The 20,406-nt window shown below is 38.2% G+C and overlaps 1 protein-coding gene across 1 annotated transcript in view; it reads left to right on the forward strand.

Annotated features, from left to right (window-relative positions):
- LOC121417342 (cornifelin homolog) overlaps positions 1–20,406 on the forward strand; it is a 38,507-nt gene extending 18,101 nt beyond the window's left edge. Inside the window, exons 3-5 of the mRNA XM_041611017.1 lie at positions 15,398–15,491; positions 17,143–17,279; positions 18,574–20,406. Coding sequence (XP_041466951.1) covers positions 15,398–15,491; positions 17,143–17,279; positions 18,574–18,681 — 339 coding nt within the window. The 3' untranslated portion in view covers positions 18,682–20,406. The remainder of the gene's footprint in view (positions 1–15,397; positions 15,492–17,142; positions 17,280–18,573) is intronic.

The raw sequence follows: 20,406 nt of genomic DNA on the forward strand, positions 1-20,406 counted from the left end.
ACACACTCGTCTGGTTATGGTGGACTCCTCACCTACCTTGGACCGACTATATGTCTCTTGTCCCCTTTCACAGGACAAGCATATAAGCATCAGGGTTGTAAAATCTGTCACAGTCATGACCAAGCTCCTGCACTGAAGTATGTCCTGGAAAACGTACGCCGACCAAGAAAAGTGGCTAAACACCTTCCATGTTAGCTGCATCGGACGTATCATGCACGTTAAATGGCAGGACAAAGTGAAAAATACAGAGGCCCTTCAGCGTACGTGCTGGCATCAAAAGCTTATATTCTCGCTCCTTAGTCAAAGGCACCTCAGGTGGTTGGGGCATGTTTGCACCGTGAAACCTTGGCGAATCCCTTCTTGGATTCGCCAAGGTAAGGTAAGCTGTGTGATTGGTCTCACCCCATCGATAGATCACACCTCCGTTTTAAAGACACATGCAAATATGACATAAAACTTGCCGGCATAGACACTAACACTTATGAAGGTGTAGAAGATAGTCGCCATCCATTCTATGGAGAGCTACTAAGTACAGGGGTCAAGACGTCAGAAAATAATCGGAATGCTAAATTGGCAGACCAAAGGCCTAGGAGGAAGGCTAGGGCAGCATCTCTATATAAACGTGTCTCAGCGCCATCCTCCTTCATCTGTAAAAATTTGCTCTAGAGACTGCCACTCTAGAGTGGAGCTCTATAGTCACTCTCGAAAATGTAAGGCCTACTGCTACACCATCGTCTTTTAAGGCGAACTGATGCCTACCAATCATTGGACACATTGATTTAGAAAAATAATATTGATAAAACACTTTCAAATTGAAATAAGACCCTAAAAGCCTCTTCAGTACAAAGGTATGAATGGACCTTAAAAAAATACACTCGAAATGGATAGCCCAAACCTAAAGAGGATTCATTCTAAGTTGAGCAATTAATGTTGAAATGAACTTGAGAATTAATAAAAGAAATGAGTATTCTTACTGAAATCCCTTTACATTAGTTCTAACACGTATAAGCCTCAGACAGTAATTTTTCAAGATGGCGGTTGGCGGCCATCTTGGATTTGATCTGAAGATTATCTTTTGTGCAAAATAACTACATGAATTGAATCAACATACCTAATGACTCATGAATAGAGTTATTATTCATGATTCTGGGGCAAAGGGTTCAACAATTGATATTTCAAGATGGCGTCATATGGCGGCCATCTTGGATTTGACCTAAAGATGACATTATATTGCAAAATAGAAAGCAGAAATGGATTCTGCACACCCCAAAACCCCTAAATAGAGGTATTACTCGTCATTCTGGGGCAAGGGGAACACAAGTCAATTTTTCAAGATTGCATATGGCGGCCATCTTGGATTTGACCTAAAGATGACCTTATATTGCAAAAATGATTACAGAAATCAGTTCTACACATCTCTAAACCCCTAAAACGAGTCATTACTCATCATTTTGTTAACAGGGGTTCAAAAGTTAGGTTTTCAAGATGGCATCTGGCGGCCATTTTGGATTTATGCAAATTAGCAAAATTGCCCAAACGGCAACTTTTGGCAACCAAGCTGAATTTGTTCTAGGACCCCATAGGAACACGAATCAAGAAAAAAACTTCATCGGAAAGAACATTTCTAGGTTCGGAAAATGTCAAATCGACTAACAGGATTTGTCGGATGAAACGCCCGACAAGTCCTTTCACGAAACACTCCCCTGGTGCCCGTTGCAGAAAGAGTAACAATCAATCGCAACTCTAAAAATCAGGGCTAACTTGATTTTCAACCAATCAACAGCGTGCATTTGGGACCTGCGATTGATTTTGGGGATCGCCTTTTAAGCGCAACTCTTTCTGCAACGAACCCCTGATAGGGGAAATCAAGGGAGCATAGGAATTCAGATTCAGATTTATTTCCAACAGAAAAAACATGAATAATGATACAAATCATTAATAGTTAAGATACAAATTATTGTAATTATAATTATATTCAACAACATCAACGATAATTAACATATAAAGATATCTACAAAATGTGTTACATTTTGGAGACAAATTATAACATATAATCTAAGTCGAAAAAAGTATCTTTGAAAATAGGAGATTCACTCAAAAGCATAGCTTGTATTATGTGAACCTCCCTGAGGCTAAAGTAAGAGAAAAGATGAGAAAGAGAGAGTGGGGAGAGACGTAATGATTGCTATTTGCCTACGGAGACTTACTGAACAGATTAAAATGAACAAGATGACACACAGAACAACACAAAACTAAATAAAATGACACACTGTAATATACTTCAATAACCTTGATATATCTTTACGAATTAGTTCATGACATTTGCTCCGGCGACGATTGCTCCGCTGTAAATTCCACACACTTCAACCCTGGATCTAACGCTATATACACACTAAGAAATCGGGGGATCAAATTTGAACCCTCCGGGTTGGTACAATAGCTGCACCTGAAGGATACTAGGCCCCATAGACATGATAGAAACTTGACCAAACCTTGTTTTTTTATATATACATTATTTTTTAATGGTTTCTTGTCAATTCGAGGGTGCTGATTACGAATCTGGATGATGCCACTCGTGTAACCTTGAGCATTTTCTGCAAATTGGCAAAATCCAATATGGCCGCCAAAATATGCAAATTACCCATGAAAATCCTAAAATTGTCCGCACATTGGCTATGGAATGCATGAAAGCGTGTGGCAGGAGTAATATACACTCTTAAAAAAATAATTGTTGACAAAATATTTATTTTCCTGATATTCAAAATGGCCGCCATAGTCCATTGTATACTCTATTATGTTCAATATAGGCCTATATAAATAGGGAAAACCAATTTTCACAAAAATGAGCACTAAACCGCAAAAAATTGCGATGTATGAACAGAGTAATATATGCAAATCATCATTACTAACGAGATATATCATGTATTATGTCATAAATGGGAACATTTCTGTATTTTTTATCTAAAATGGCAGCCACTGGCCCAAACAGTATTGCGTACAATGGTAATGGGGGCCGAAAAAATTCACAAGAGTGATCACAGAAATGCTTATTATTAAGATTAAACGAGTGGAATATTGACTAAAAACATAATTGTTAACGAAATATATTATTAATATGTCATGTATGTGATGAATGCTGTATTTTGATATTCAAAATGGCTGCCAAAGGCCCTAAAAGTATTTATCCACAATGAAAAAGTGGGGCAAAGAAATCACAAGTGTAATCACTAAAATGCATATATGTGATAAATTAATGAGATACTGTTTAAAAATCATTCAGGTTTAAAGTGTGTGTTAAATATTGTATTTTTACTTTCAAAATGACCGCCAGAGACATTAACAGTATTATGCACAATGCAAAGTGGGAAACCAATATTCACAGGAGTGAGCACCATAAATGCAGGTATTAGTGATCTATGAGTAAAATATTGTCTGAAAGTATAATTTCTATTAAGCAGTTAAGAGATATCATTTATTCTGCCAGTTAGGTGATAAATACTGTTATTGGAAAGTGAAAATGGCCGCTACAGGGGCTACAGGGCATTACGATATTATGCACAATGTAAATGGGAACAAATTATTTCAGCAGAATTTGGCTTTGCTTGGCCAGATGGTGCCAGGTAAAAATGGCAGAGGTAATAATGGCAGAGGTAAAGATGGCAGAGGTAAAAATGGTAGATACTGAGGTAAATGGCAGAAGTAAAAATGGCAGAGGTAATAATGGCAGAGGTAAAAAATGGCAGAGGTAAAAATGGCAGAGGTAAAAATGGCAGAGGTAATAATGGCAGAGGTAATAATGGCAGAGGTAAAAATGGCAGAGGTAAAAATGGCAGAGGTAATAATGGCAGAGGTAAAAATGGCAGAGGTAAGAACAGCAGATATAAAAGAGCAGAGGCATAAATGACAGGAGGTAAAAATGGAAGACATGACAATATCAGAGGTAAAAGTGGCCGAGGTACACTATTAGAAAAAAACAGTAGATTCTACAGAAGAAAAATAATTTAAAAAACAGGTTTTACAGAAGAAAAAAAATCATATTAATAATATTCAACCACAATCATTCGTGACAATTTCAAGGTCTAAGCTTTTCCCGCTATGTTCTTTTCCCACCCCTAACCCTCTCTGTCTCTCCACCTGTCTTATGTCTACTCTTCCTCCTTTTTGTAACGGTAAACCTGGCAAAACTTTAGACATAAAAAAACAGCTAGACAAAAAGTAATGTTATAAAATGATGAATGAGAATAGTGCAGTTTCATTTTGCTCCTGATGAATTGAATGAAAAAATATTTGTCGTTTGATTTTTTTTAAAAGCCTTCACGGTACACCTCAAACGAATTCGTAAATAGCATTGTTAGGCCAATAAAGACATAATGATATGATGAAATGCCTAACCGTGACATGCATTTCTAATTTAATCTAAGTACATGCGGGGGCTTTTTGACAATTCATTGCATCGGGGTTTGAGGCTGGCCATATTTTACCTAGAGCTGTCATTTTTACCTTTCCCATTATGACCTCTGCCTTTTTACCTCTGCCATTATTACCTCTGCCATTTTTACCTCTGCTACTTTTACCCCTGCCATTATTACCTCTGCCATTTTTACATCTGCCATTATTACCTCTGCCAATTTTACCTCTGCCATTATTACCTCTGCCATTTTTACCTCAGCCATTATTACCTCTGCCATTTTTACCTCTTCCATTATTACCTCTGCCATTTTTACACTGAGCCGGCTAGATGGTGATGTATGAGTAAAATATCGTGTGAAAACATGATTTATAACAAAATATATCATAATGTTATGTAATTTAGGTGATAAATACTGTATTTCAACATTCAAAATGGCGACCAGTGGCATAAAGTGTATTATGTACAAGGGCAATGGCCGGGGCAAAAAAAGTGACAAGAGTGAGCACTAAAATGCATATAATTAAGATAAACTAGTGGAATACTGACTAAAAACATCATTGTTGATATGCCATTTATGTGATAAATGCTGTATTTTGACATTCAAAATTGCCGCCATAATCCCTATATTTATTATGTACAATGCGAATGGAGAAACTAATTTTCACAAGAGTGAGAATCATAAAATGCATATGACTGTGATATTAAAAGTGGAAATATTGTCTTAAACATGATTACTAACTAAATACATCACATATTGGTTGTAATGGTTGTGGAGGTAATAAATGCTGTACTTTGAAATCCAAAATGGCTGCCATAGGTCCTGAAAGTATTATGTACATTGTAACATTGGACATATATTTTTGACATAATTTGGCTTTGTTTGACTCTAAATATTGCCAATAATTATGAATTCTGATGCAAGAGTAAAATGTTGTCTAAAACCATGGTTTCTAACAATATATATCATAATGTCGTGTATTTAAGGTGATAAACACTGCATTTTTAAATTGAAAATGGCCACCATAGGCCCTTATCGTATAATACACAATTTGAGTGTAGACAAATAATGTTCACAAAAAGGCCATATGGCAGCCATTTTGAATGTTGAAATACAGTATTTATCACCTAAATTACATAAGAGATGATATATTTCGTTACAAATCGTGTTTTCAGACGATATTTCACTCATACATACCATTTGGCCAAGCAAAGCCAGATTCTGTTGAAATAATTTTTTCCCATTAACATTGTGCATAATATCATAAGGGCCTGTATCGGCCATTTTGACTTTCCAATAACAGTATTCATCACCTAACTGGCAGAATAAATTATATCTCTTAATATAAATTACGCTTTCGGACAATATTCTACTCATTCTACTCACTTTGCATTGTGCATAATACTGTTAATGTCTATGGCGGCCGTTTTGAAAGTAAAACTACAGTATTTAACACAAACTTTAAACCTGAATGATATATTTCGTTAAAAAATATGTTTTTAAACAGTATCCTATCAATTTATCACATATATATATGCATTTTAGTGATCACTCTTGTGATTTCTTTGCCCCTCTTTCTCATTGTGTGCATAATACTTTTAGGCCCTTTGGCAGCCATTTTGAAAATCAAAATACAACATTCATCACAATACATGGCATATTAATGATATATTTCGTTAACATTTATGTTTTTAGTCAGTATTCCACTCGTGTAATCTTAATAATATGCATTTTAGTGATCACTCTTGTGAATTTTTTTGCCCCCATTGCCATTGTACGCAATACTGTTTGGGCCAGTGGCGGCCATTTTAGATATCAAAATACAGAAATCTTCCCATTTATGATATAATAAATGATACATCTCGTTAGTAATAATGATTTTCATATATCATTTCGTTCATACATCGCGATTTTTTGCAGTTTAGTGCTCACTTTTGCGAAAGCTAGTTTTCCCTCTTTATATTGTACATAATAGAGTATACAATGGACTTTGGCGGCCATTTTGAATATGAGGAAAATAAATATTTTGTCAAAAATTAATTTTTCAGAGGGTATCTTACTCCTGCCACACAATTTCATGCATTTTGCAGCAAATGTGCGGACAATTTTAGGATTTTTATGGGTAATTTGCATATTTTGGCGGCCATATTGGATTTTGCCAAGTTGCGGAAAATGCTCAAGGTTTCACGAGTGGCATCATTCAGATTCGGAATCAGCACCCTCGAATTGACAAGAAACCTTAAAAAAATATTGTATATTTAAAAAAAAACAAGGTTACGCCTCTTCTATCCTGGACTATATACTAATGAGTGTGATTATGCTCATTTGAGGGTGGATTTATACCCGATATAGGGTGCGAAATTGAACAATTTAATAAAGGTTCAAATTTGAACCCTTTTTAATTTCAAGTACTATGCACCTTAACAGGTTCTTATTTGCACCTACTAGGGTTCGAGCAAGCATTTCTTGGTGCATTTAATGATAAAAGGTGCATTTTTCACCTTTTGCCACTGAAGGTTGGTACAAGTGCTTCATTAGGGTTCAAACATTTCTTAGTGTATACCCTATCCTAAACCTGACATAAAACCATATTGCAACCCTAACCCCCGTAGACGAAGTAAAGGCCGGAGCGGAGCAAACGTCGTGTCACCTACAAGGTTAAACACATACTCACCCACACACACCTAGACATCCGTTTTCCCTCACTAATCTGCACAAATGCCTCCCAAGATGTTTTTTTAACAACTTCTTCAAAGATTGCGTATTGTTACAAATTTATACCTAAACACGCAGGGCCGCGTCTTAGAATGAGTTACGATTGATCCGATCAATTGCAACTATGAAAAGCCAGCAAGGTGATCATATAAAATGCATGTTCAAAATATTTTCTAGATTTTCTTTGATAAAAAGGCCCAAGAGTGATATCTGTCGTCTATAATGTCAGCCACTATGGCTGATTAACCTAGACGTAAAATGTTTCCAAGGTAATTGGTTATATACCAGCTTGGCATTTACCAGCAAAAAATGCTGTCCTGCCGAGTTCCTACGGGAGTTGCCACAAACAGAAACAGATATGAATGTACATCCATGAATTCATTGATTTCTTGACAATTTGGTGCGTTCTCCTTTGTTTACAAAGGACATTTTGGAAATTTTCTGTAGAAAAAAATTATAGCACTGATGGATTTCCATAGATTACGATTGATTGGATCAATCATAACTCTTTGTAAGACGGGGCCCAGGGCTGCGTCTTAGAATGAGTTGCGATTGATCCCATCAACCATATGGACAAAAGTTCAAAATGTTTTCTAGTTGTGATGTGATGTATATTCATACGATCATTATTTTCTTGAAAATTCTGTGTGCTTCCCATTGTTTACGAAGGACATTGTGAACATTTGCTGGAGAAAAAATTATGACGCTGGTGGATTTCCATAATTGCGGTTGATCGGATCGATCGTAACACTCTGTAAGACCGGGCCCTGATTCTTCATTATCAACCTAACACAGGCATAATGTGCTCCCTATCTTCGAAACATTTCCTCCGAACGAGAATGCACACACACCTACCTACATCAAACGACATTTGCTCCTGCAATAATTGCTCCGGGCTGTAGTGTTAGAGTTAGGGTTGCAATAGCGTTTTATGCTAGGTTTAGTTTTAGGATACATGTAGGTGTAAAACCAAGTGTTGAAGTTGGTTATTCAATCAGTGAGTGGAGCGATCGTCGCCGGAGCTAATATCATGGAACTCATTTAAGTACCTTCATGAATTCACAGAGCCACACAAACCCACATCCACACCCACACAAACATAATACATGGTCATTTTCTTTCCCAATAACTACACACACACACACGCACGCACACACACCCTAACACACACTGCTATATACTTCGAATATGTCCATTTATTTCAAATTTAGGGTTAAAGAGCACAATGTCTTGTTCAAGGGCATAGGTCCCTTGGCAGGGGATCGAACCCCACTCTGTGTCACAATGTAGGCACACGCCTTAGACCACTCGACCACGGCACCTCCGCGTAAACACACACACCTCATTAATACCTTGGTCACAATTGCTCTAGGGCGGCCGTACGGCGAGTCGAAAGCAGTCGTTTTATTGATTTTAATTCAAATCACCTATGTGTAGCTGGTACAGAAATGTTGAAACGGCTGTTTTCGACTCGCCTTACGGCCGCCGTAGAGCAAATGTGACCAAGGTATAAATGTAACAAACACCTGCATATTTTACACACACAAACATGCACTCGGGCAGACACGAAGAAAATCACCTACATTACAACTTCCTTGATAAGAATAGAAATGTTTTATCACATGACGATAGCGTCTGATGATGATGCAGTAATAGCTGATCTTCGCCCAAGTTCTTATAGATTCGAACATTGTCCTAGAGCCTCCGGGCGCGGTGGCGGAGTGGCCTTCCTCTATAAGGATAATCTAAAAGTTACCATTAAACCTACGTATAAGTACGACAGTTTTGAATGTATGTGTGGCACCTTCTCCAGTGACTCCGGTTGCATCGACGTCGCTGTAATCTACAGGCCACCGAGTGGTCAGAGCTTTTCCAGATTTTTGGAAGAATTTTCAGACTTTCTCGACGGCAGCATGTACAGACCTACTCCACTGATTATCACCGGCGATTTGAACATACATCTCGACAATGCCTCTTCATCTTACACGCAAAAGTTTGACACACTTCTCAGTAGCCACACCATGTCTCAGCTTGTCAGTTCTCCAACCCACGATAAAGGCCACCTACTTGATGTTGTAATAGTGCGGGATTCAAATGACCGATCTCTATGTTCTAAACCGAATGTTCTTCCGGGCATCTCAGATCACTCTGCAGTTGTTTGGAGGATTGGTTTCAGCAAGCCCAGTCGGACTCGATCAACATTTATCTCCCGCAACATCCGAGACATAGATAGAGCAACTTTTGCCCAGAGTGTGGCTGATAGCAGCATCACTCTTTCTTCTACAGACAACGTTGATACCGCTGTTCTTCGCTACAACAGTGAGCTTGAGAAGCTTCTCAACATTCACGCCCCACCAAGGACTAGAAAGGTAAAGAGCCATGTGGACTGTCCGTGGTACAGCTCTGACATCACTTGTCATGTCAATTGGATCCTATACCTGCTAAGTTACTAAAGGATTGTTCATCCACGTTCGCTCCTATTCTATCTTACCTTGTTAACTTAAGTTTAGAGCAGTCGCATGTCCCGTCCTCTCTGAAATGCGCTCATGTTACACCACTGTTAAAGAAACCCTCTCTTGGTCCCGATTCTCTCCAAAATTACCGGCCGGTTTCTAACTTACCCTTCCTCTTCAAAGTCCTTGAAAGGGTTGCTTTCTCTCGTCTTGCTGAATACTTTCTCGATAATAATCTGTTCGACCCATTTCAATCTGCTTACAGACCCCACCACAGTGTGGAAACCCTTCTTGTGAGCACCTCAAATCATATCCTCCAAGAGATGGACCGAGGGCGTGTGACTGCTTTACTCTTACTCGATCTATCCTCCGCCTTCGACACAGTAAACCATACTATTATGCTGAATATTTTAAGTTCGTTTGGTGTCAGAGGTGAAGCATTCAAGTGGTTTGAATCCTATCGTTCTTCCCATTCGCAGATTGTATCTATAAATGGCTGTCAATCAGCTGCTTCACCTCTGACCCATGGCGTACCGCAGGGCTCTGTGGGCGGACCGACGCTTTTCTCAATTTACATGATTGGATTGGGGCAAGTGATGCTCCATCACGGAATTGACTACCATATTTACGCTGACGACATTCAACTTATTATTTCTTTTGACTCAACTCAGCAAGCAGCGTTGGTGGCGCTTCAACAGCGACATTTACCTCACTTCGAGTTCTGTTTTCATCCTTTAATTTCATAGTTTTGGATCATGACTGTGTCTTTTACTGAGCTGCAATTGTGTGACTATACAATTTTCTAACGTTTTGAGTGATATTTTGTTAACGTCTTGTATTACTTTGGGCAAACATGGATCTTTCGATGCAAGTTCGTTTGTGTCTAATTTTTCACCTTGCTCATATCGCTCACTGTATAGTACCTTTGAACTCTCCCGCCAGTGTAGCCGGCTCGGAAGGCCAACGACCCCCGCTGTTATTTACTGAACATGACTATAACGTACCCAGGAGGCCAGTATACATGTATAGTACTGATGAATTATATCACTTACGCTCAAATAATGTTCCTATTCATGAAGATATTCTAACGACAATCCAAGAATTAGGAATATCAAGGATAAGAAAACGTAAGCGTGGATGTCGTGGAGGTCGTCGAGTTCGACGTCCTATATGCACTGTTATTGGAAATCGTCCATTCCCTAAACGCTACGAACTACGACCAAGGTATCTAGCTAATATTAATAGGACCAGTACATTAGGAACACATTTACCATCATTTTATCTTTGCAATGCCCAGTCCTTACAACATAAACTTGATGAATTGCATGCTACTGTTTCTATTCTTGATGTCGACATAATTGCCGTCACTGAGACATGGTTTAAGATAGATACACCCTTGGAGTACATTTCATTGCCAGGCTTTATGACATTTCCAAAACCTAGATGTAATAGGTCGGGAGGAGGGGTGGTCTGTTATATGAAACCAGAGCTCAAACCTAAGCCTGTCTCTTTATTTCAACCCCCTGATCATCTTGAGGTCATATGGACTCAATGCCGACCTCGTCGTTTACCTCGAGGTATTTCGTCTCTCTTTGTGGCAGTGATCTACTATCCACAACCACACAATGAAGTTGCTACTCAATTGATTGAACATATGCAATTCGCAGTAGATCAGATTATGACAAAGCATCCAGAAGCAGGTATCGTTTTCTTGGGGGATTTTAACTTGCTTGACTTGAATCCCTTTCTTTGTGACGCCAAATTTCGCCAAGTCGTTAACAAGCCAACCAGAGGTGAACGGACGCTGGACAAGATCATTACCAATTTACATAGCAGATACAATGAACCGAACATCCTCGCACCTCTTGGTCGAAGCGATCACTCAAGCGTTTACTGGACTTTCAATGAATTTGTTCCCAACACAAATAAGCTATCCTTAAGAACATCACGCCCAATGAAAGATAGCGATGTGAGGGCATTTGGACAATGGATCCTTAATCATAATTGGGACGAGGTTTATAACCAAGATTGTGTTTCTGAACAGTGCACCCAATTCTACGCTACACTGCATTCGGCCATGGAAAAATACTTTCCTCTTCGTAAAGTTAAGCTCCACCCCACAGATAAATGCTGGATGACACCATACATCAAAACACTAATAAATGCTAGACAAAAAGCATTTAAGAAGGGGGACAAGGTCGCTTTTGCTCGCTACAAAAACCAGCTTTCACGAGCAATTAAAGATGCAAAACGGTCTTTCTATTCAAATAGAATTCAGAACTTGAAAAGGGAGGATCCGGCTTGCTGGTACCGTGGGATCCGTAAAATGACGTCAAATGACCCCCAGCCAATAACAATAACTGTACCTGATGTTGAACCTGACAATGAGTTTGAGATTGCTCAGCGCATCAATGGATGTTTTGCCTCCTATTCTGCTGACCCGCAACCTCTTGATCGTCGACTGCTACCCTCCTACTTACCATCTCGTCACCCTCTACCACTTGTACAGCCATGGGAGGTTTATAGGCAACTAAAAGCGATAAATCAATCACGAGCTGGTGGACCCGATGGAGTAAATGCCCGCATCATCAAGAAATTCGCTTATGAACTTAGCATGCCTATTTGCTCAATCATCAACAGTTCGTTTTCTTGTGGAACATTCCCTGATGTATGGAAGAAAGCCACAATCACACCGGTGCCGAAATCGTCACCTACTACATTAGACAGCATCAGGCCAATTTCTCTCACTGATCATTTTGCAAAAGTGGCTGAGAGTTTTCTAGCTAAGTGGACACTTGAGGATATGAAGCCTTTCATTGATCGACATCAGTTTGGAAATCGACGTGGCATGTCAACTTCGCACTGCCTCATCAGTCTCTTGCATGAAATCTACACTAATGCAGATAAGCCGAAGTCGTCATCCACTCTTGTCCTGACAGATTTTGCAAAGGCCTTCGACCACGTGGATCATGGTCTTGCAATTCGTAAATTGCTTGAACTGAATGTTCGCCCTTGTATAGTGGAGCTGATTGGTGATTTTCTCAGCAACAGACAACAACGTGTTCGCTATAGACGTCAACTCTCTGACTGGACTTCAACAAATGGAGGTGTCCCCCAGGGGACCAAACTAGGCCCGATTATTTTCCTGGCCATGATTAACGATGCATGTAATAATCTTGAGCCTATTTCTCCCAATGTCTGTGTATACAAGTATGTTGATGATCTGTCACTGATAGAGTGTCGTGGTAAAAAGCAAGAACCTGCTATCCAAGCGGCAGTCGACCGTCTCTGTGAATGGTCTCACACAAACAAAATGAACCTTAATCCAAAGAAATGTCAAACCGTTGAGTTTTGTTTTACAAGGAATCCAACACCTTCCCCATTAGTCAGAGTCGGAAACGAATTACTCCATCAGGCTGAATGTGTCAAGCTCTTGGGTGTGCACATTCAAAGTAACCTAAAATGGAGTACACACATATCTGAAATTCTCAAAAGTGCCAACCGCAAACTCTACATGCTACGTCTCCTGAAGAAGTTTGCCCTCCCACCCTCTGATCTTCTCACCATATACACCTGCTATGTCAGACCAGTCACAGAGTACGCGGCCCCCGTTTGGAATGCCGGGATTACCAAGGAGGAAGCAAGAAAACTGGAGTCGATACAAAAGCGAGCCCTGCGAGTTGTATTAGGTGAAAGCTATATATCTTACGAGCAGGCACTTTTTGTTCTCAAACTGCCTTCGCTTGCTGATCGACGTAAGGCATTGTCTCTCTCATTCGCGAAGGACCTGGTGAAGCCAACATCCCATTTCTGCCATCTCTTGCCAACCAGAGACTCGAATATTCGATCAACAAGGCATTCTAGACCATACACACTACCCAAATTCAGGACAAACAGATTAAGAGACAGTGCAATCCCATATCTTGTTAAACTATTGAATAATCTTTAATCATTTTCCACACCCAACTTAATGTTTCCACTATGTCAACTGGATGTTCCCGATTTTGTCTATTGTAACGTACATTTGATAGTCATATTTTGTTTATTTTGATTTATACATAGGTAAATACAAACACTTATTTTAAAGAACTCAAGAACTCTGTTCTCTATATGCTTTATTAAGTAAACAACTCAGGCACCTCTTTTTTAAATCCAAATAGCCCTTTTTGGAAAAAAAAATAATTTCTTTATGACAAATCATACCTACCTGGATAATTTCATACTTCAAGATGTTATTTTTCGTTATCGTTGAAATTTTCCGAATTACGTTAGTTGCACTGGCTTAAAACACGTATTCCAATATAATTTGTTTCTTCCTCTGTTTTCCATTTGTTGCATTATAAATACTATTACCGATGGGGTTTTTTTTCCATGTTTGTTAAATACCCAAACTTATTAACTTTGTTCCTGTCTCCCTGTCTTCCTCTTTTTCATTCCGTCTTTCGTTCTAACATGTTTTCCTATGTACTTTATTCTTTCTCTGAGGCTTTCTTCTCATATGCTGAGTATTTCAATTTATTTCATATATGTATAATTATTTTGTAGAACAATTTTAAAATTTGGCTATTTTGTTCCAATTTGTATATTTTTAAAATGTCTGTATATAAACCATATGTCAACTGAATGTAATTCAGCCTTTGGCTGCGATTTTCAGTGAGTGTTGAAATAAATAAACCATTCAATCAATCAATCAAAATCAGCTGATACTGCTATTCGTCGTCTTCAATTATGTATGATTGATGTTCACGACTGGATGCAAACCCATTCCTTGAAACTAAACTTAGATAAGTGTGAATTTCTTTTGTTTGGCTCTATAGTGCAGCTCAACAAAATTGATGTCAATTCCTTTTCTTTTTCTGGCCACACAATTCATTTGTCTCAAACTTGCCGTAATCTTGGAGTAAATTTTGATTCACACATGACGATGTCTTCCCAAATTTCACATATCTGCAAATCGGTTCGGTATCATCTTCGTAATCTAGGATTTAAATATTTATCTAAGTCCGCGACCGAAAAGACTGTACATGCCTTGATTTCCTCCCGCCTTGATTTTTGTAAAGCCCTTTTGTTTAATTTACCGCAGGCTCAGTTACATAAGCTTCAGAAGCTCCAGAATGCAGCCGCTCGCATTGTCACTTTGTCAAGTAAACGCTCACATATCACCCCTATCTTATATTCGCTGCACTGGCTCCCTATAAAAAACCGGATTATCTTTAAGATTTTGTTACTTGCCTTTCATAGTATTCGTGGATCAGCACCACAATACAGTCTTTCATTTACCAATCACTACAGAACAGGCAGATCTTTGCGCTCATCCACCTCTGGCTTACTTGTCATTCCGAAAGTTTCAAAAACTTAGGGGGAAAGATCATTTGCTTTTGCATGCCCCACTTTGTGGAATAGCCTTCCTGAAGACATAAAAAAATGTACCTCTGTCGAAACTTTCAAAAATCTTCTAAAAACTTTGCTATTTAACTCTTAGCTCTTTATGCGCCTTGAGCACTCTACAGAGTGGATTTGGCGCTTTACAAGTCTCATTATTATTATTTATTATTATTATTTCCTGAGCATGAAGCATAGAGCTTCATTAAGTTACTCAATTCGGCCTTGTTTTTCAATCATTTTTTTTAATGATTCCTCCCCTCCCCCTTTTTCCCCTCCAAAAAAAGGACGGAATAATATTTGCTTCTTTAAAACCACCAATGGAAGTAAATAAATCAATATCAATACTTGAATTTGAATTTGCCTACCATGAATGATAGAATAAACAATAACAAATGAATAATTATCAATCATGAATTTATTGTTACGTCAAACTAGGTGACTCAAGTGACTGGCAATCCCATGATGCCTCGCGGGCCACCACGTGACTGGACTACGGATATGTGCAGATGCTGTGATGATATGACCATTTGTAAGTCGTTGGTGAAAGTCAATCTCATCCCCCCCCAAAAAAAAAAAAAAAATCTCTTCCTACGATTTTTGTCTCGCCTGCATAGCAGAGCGAGATTATAGGCGCCGCTTTTTCCAAAGGTTCAAAGTTTTTGAAATGTCATCATAACTTAGAAAGTATATAAACCTAGTTCATGAAACTGGAACATAGGGGTCATGACGTATTACTGGATATCCTTGCCGAGTTTCAGGTCAAATGATCAAGGTCAAAGGTCATTTGTAGTCATTGAATCAATATCAAAATCTTAACCAAGGTTGAGTTTTTGAAATGTTGTCATACCTTCAAAAGTGTATGAACCTAGTTCCTAAAACTTAGACATAAGGGTAATGGTGTATGACTAAATATCCTGCCTGAGTTTTGCATCACATGACTAAGGACAAAGGTCACTTAGGTTAACAGACTTTGGCCATGTTGGGGTCATTTGAGGAATTGTTATCGTAACTTTAAAAGTTTATGAATCTAGTTCATGAAACTTGGGCATAAGATCAACCATGTATCCCTGAATATAATGTGCGAGTTTCTGGTCACATGACCAAGGTCAAAGGCCATTTAAGGTCAACAAATTTTGGTAATCTTGGGGATATTTGTGGCATTGTCATCATAACTTTAAAAGTCTATGGATTTATTTCATAAAACTTGGACATAAGAGCAGCAGTGTATCCCTGAATACCCTGTTAGTGTTTCAGGAACACACCAAGGTCAAAGGTGATATAAAGGTCAATGAACTCTGCCTGTGTTTGGAGTATGTGTTGAATTGGCATCACATCTTAGGAAGTTTATGGTACTTGTCTGAAGGGTAATCAAGTATGAATGATAGTTTTGCACAATTATTATGTCACATGATCATGGTCAAAGGTCATATTGCGTCAATGGACATAATATTTTAATATCTTATTAATGTTTCTTCTGTGAATAATTATTCATTAGGTGTTTTTCAGAGGAAGCAATGCTGCTATACCGAATCGCGTAATGCAGACAAGACTGCCAGAGGCGTTCCACTTGTTATTTTTGTAGTCCCCAAAGTTTCGTTTAATAGCACATATTTTGAAGTCTTTGAATAAGGTAACATTTCTTTACATGGGTTTTTTTTCTCACCTCTTTCATAAAAGCTGTTAAGAGCGACTTTAGGAACGACCCGTAAACCTTTCTTATACGCGTTGATCCATCGCCAATGAATATACCATTCACAACAAGGATCAGTAGTCGTTCTTAATGTCGCTTTTAACTTACGAACAGCTTTATGAAGCACCCACCAGAAACCTTGTCATTGATTATAAGCGCAAGAATGATCACAATCAGCAATTTGACGAACTGAATGATTGTCGCAAATTATTTTAGCTTTACGATTCGTTTTTGTGAATATACATGACGTGTAGTCTGTAATTAGGCCTACCATAATGATGACAATGACGATAAAAATTGTAACAAAGGTCATCTTACTAAGGACAATTAGCATGGTAAAAAGGACAGGTCAATATCTCATTAATAAGTAGTAATATCGTCACAGCTAAGGCTATCTACGGTGAGAAAAAAAACCCCACTAGTATATGATTTATCAATAATCATGATGATAAAAGATTAACGACTTTGAGATCTCTGTTATATTGTGTAGGTCTGTGTGCGACATTTGTGCCCTGTTATCCATGCATGCTGGCCGCTGATATGGATGAGTCCTGCTGCGTGCCTATGTGCATCCCGTCCGCTCTCATCTCTATGCGTGCAGTTGTACGTTCACGCCACAACATCACTGTAAGTTATCTTCGAATTCAAGCTCTTTGCTAACTTCCCGTGTGAAATTACAAAAAATAAATCATGAATGTTTTTATTGAAATAAATCATCCAAAATCACAAAGTACAAAGTTTCTACAGGATTGAAAACACAAATCAAGAAACATAAACATATAACAAATTACATTTAAAAGAAAACTGGTAGCCCCGAGACAAAAAAAAGACTAACCTACGGGGGGGGGGCATTTACAACAGGAGCATGAAGAAATTCGGGTGTGAGCGAGGACAAGTAGGTAAGTGAAAATATAGTTTCACCTGTCTGACTACAAGCTTATTCTAAAAATTGTTTTCTTAGAATTTACACGCAGAAATCCAAAGAGAATAATTAAAAATATTTATTTATGCAATAGAATTCCTCCCGCCCCTTACTATCAATAACCACAATCTATGTGAATTTACTTTTATTTGGGGGTGCCTTCTCAAAAAAAAATCAATACACCTGTGGCTTTGATGTTTATGATATCAGTGTCTCTGTTTGGTTTGTAGGTTTTTGTGTATTTATTTTTGTCGGTGTTTTCTTCGGTGGTTGTGTATGTTAGTCTTCTTTCATTTGTTTTTGGTTTCGCTTTCTTTTATTTTCCGGGAGGTTTTAAAGGGAATCATGATCCAATACAATGACTACGTATTAATACTATCGTGGTGTGTTAATCTTTGATTTGATATTGAATTAAACTTTCAAAAGGCTTCAAAAATCGGTAGGTATTGTTTGTGGCTTTGGAATTCCATAACGTAAGATTCCCTGCAATGATGAATACCATTTAAGACTAGAAATGACATCAAATGTTCATACGAGGTTTCAGTATATATATATTTATGGAAGTTGAAACTTCCATAAAGTAATACGGAAATTCAGGACGATTTTATAACATGTTCTTCTCTTTTTTTCTTCCTTTTTTCTCTTCGTCTTGAAATAGTATTAAGAGTCCTTTAATGTTTAACTCTTCAAATTTATGAGATAGTACTAAATGTGCATTCCTCATACAATGACTTCAATAACCTAAAGCTATATATGAGCATTGTGCTAACGATTGTGATGAATTATATGTTGTTCATATTCGTTTCTCTCCAATTTGTATGCAAATGAGTGTATTTTATATTGTATGATTATAATTGGAATTGGTTTTCAAAGTAAAAAAACCCGTTGAAGGGAGAAAATCAGAAATAATTTTATATTGAATTCCTCTATTGATTTTATGCGCGCAAGAAGAGTGCGATAAAAACGACTATTCACCGGGTTATATCTCCCTATATACAGGGCAACCTGATGAACGATTGTGTTTGTATGACCTTCTGTGGCTATTGCGTCACCTGCCAGCTGGGACGCGAAGTGCAGATGATCAAGAATGGACGCGCTATCCCATAAACGCATATCGTGACGTCACAGTCGCTTGACGAGGCTACGAAAGAGACGCGAGGAAAAGGGGCGGGGATGGGGTAGCATGCTGTAGAATTCCAAATTGATTTAATGTAATTCACTTCACGTTCTTTCACTTTTTTAATGGTTGTGCCTTTTATTTTCATAAGTCTCGTAAGTATTCACACGTTGGTTCCATGGATAGGGATGTCAACTGACTCCTTTGTAGATATTTCATCATTTTTAAATCACGGGTTTTAATGCCCCTTTCTATCATAATTGTTCTATTCTTGTATCTATTGGAAGTTGAGAATACTCTGACTGTTACTCCTGAAAGCCTCTCCTTTTTTTGGAGGGGGAGGGGGCTTCATCCTATCTTAAGGGTAAAGACGTGGCACAGCCGTATATACATGAAATTCCGGGGGCAACACTACTGGAAGTTTATCCTATACCGCACCGTAATGTGTTTCAGAGTGTGTCTTTGTGGTGGGTTTTTGTGTATAAAGGAGATAGTTGTGTTATTTCTCTGTGGAGTTGACAACTTGATGTCTGATTCTATTCAGCTTGTTATAAACTCATCCACTGATCGTGGTTAATACACTGATCATTGCACTATTCGCAGTGCACCATCAGATTTTGTCTATAAAAACATGAAAACGGTGATTATCTTTTGTAAATTTGCAGACCGTACCAATTCTTTAACAATTTGGTATAATAAATAGAATTTGGCGGTCTTTTATTACTTATCCAACCATGGATTATACCAATATTCATTATCAAACTTTTCGCCAGAGAAGGAGGTACAAAGTTCAGTCGTCAGTATGGTTTATGCTTTATTGATATGGTTTGGGGAAAATAGTAAAAGAAAACTATGCGCACTTCTTTTTTAAATTGTTTGATTGTTATTATTATTATCATCATTTTGGGGGATCGGGTTCACTTAAGTTACTATACACACACACTCCCCCCACACACACACCCACCCTCACACACTTACGCGTATGGAATACCAATGTGGGACACCGTGTCTTTTGCCTACCCTTGTTGGACACTAACCTATTTTCAGTCCTGTCCGACAAGGGTCGGTTAAAAAAGTCAGGTCACGCAGATTGTCCTTACGTGTGTGTTTATGTTATTTCAAAGAGCGCCAACTAGCGGCAGTGCATACTTTATGTTTGCAAAAAATAAAACTTGATTAAAGAAATCTTTGCTAACATAGGCGCTGGAAGGGGGGGGGGGCAGAGTACAACCTCCCCAACTGAAAAGTGCCCCCTTAAAAAGATACAATAAAAATATTTTATAAAAAAGTGCGAAGAAAGAAAAAGATGAAGGGTTTTCAAAAGATCATTAAACATTTTTTTTTGTCGCACTCCGTGAGCAAAAGATTATGTCAAATATCAGAGTAGTAATTTGACAGTTGTAGCCATATACAAGGAAGGAGGAGGGAAGAAGCACTGCCCCCAATGAAGAATGTGGGGGGGCAAAATGCATCCCCCCCGCAATAAGGATGAAGACAGAGGAATGGAAGAGGAGGAGGAGAAAAGAAGAACGGAAAGAAGTAGCAGAAGAAAAAGAAAACGAAGAAGTGGAAGAAAAAAAAGAGAAGAAAAAAGAAGCAGAAGAATCATTATCTACCTTTCTACTATTCACACTCTCCTTCATTTTGTACACTATGTATGCAGCTTTTATCATCAAATACAATTGTATTATATTTTCAAGCCTTTTAAACAATTT

The sequence above is a fragment of the Lytechinus variegatus genome, chromosome 6 (genome assembly GCF_018143015.1).
Source record: "Lytechinus variegatus isolate NC3 chromosome 6, Lvar_3.0, whole genome shotgun sequence".
NCBI classification, from domain to species: domain Eukaryota; kingdom Metazoa; phylum Echinodermata; class Echinoidea; order Temnopleuroida; family Toxopneustidae; genus Lytechinus; species Lytechinus variegatus.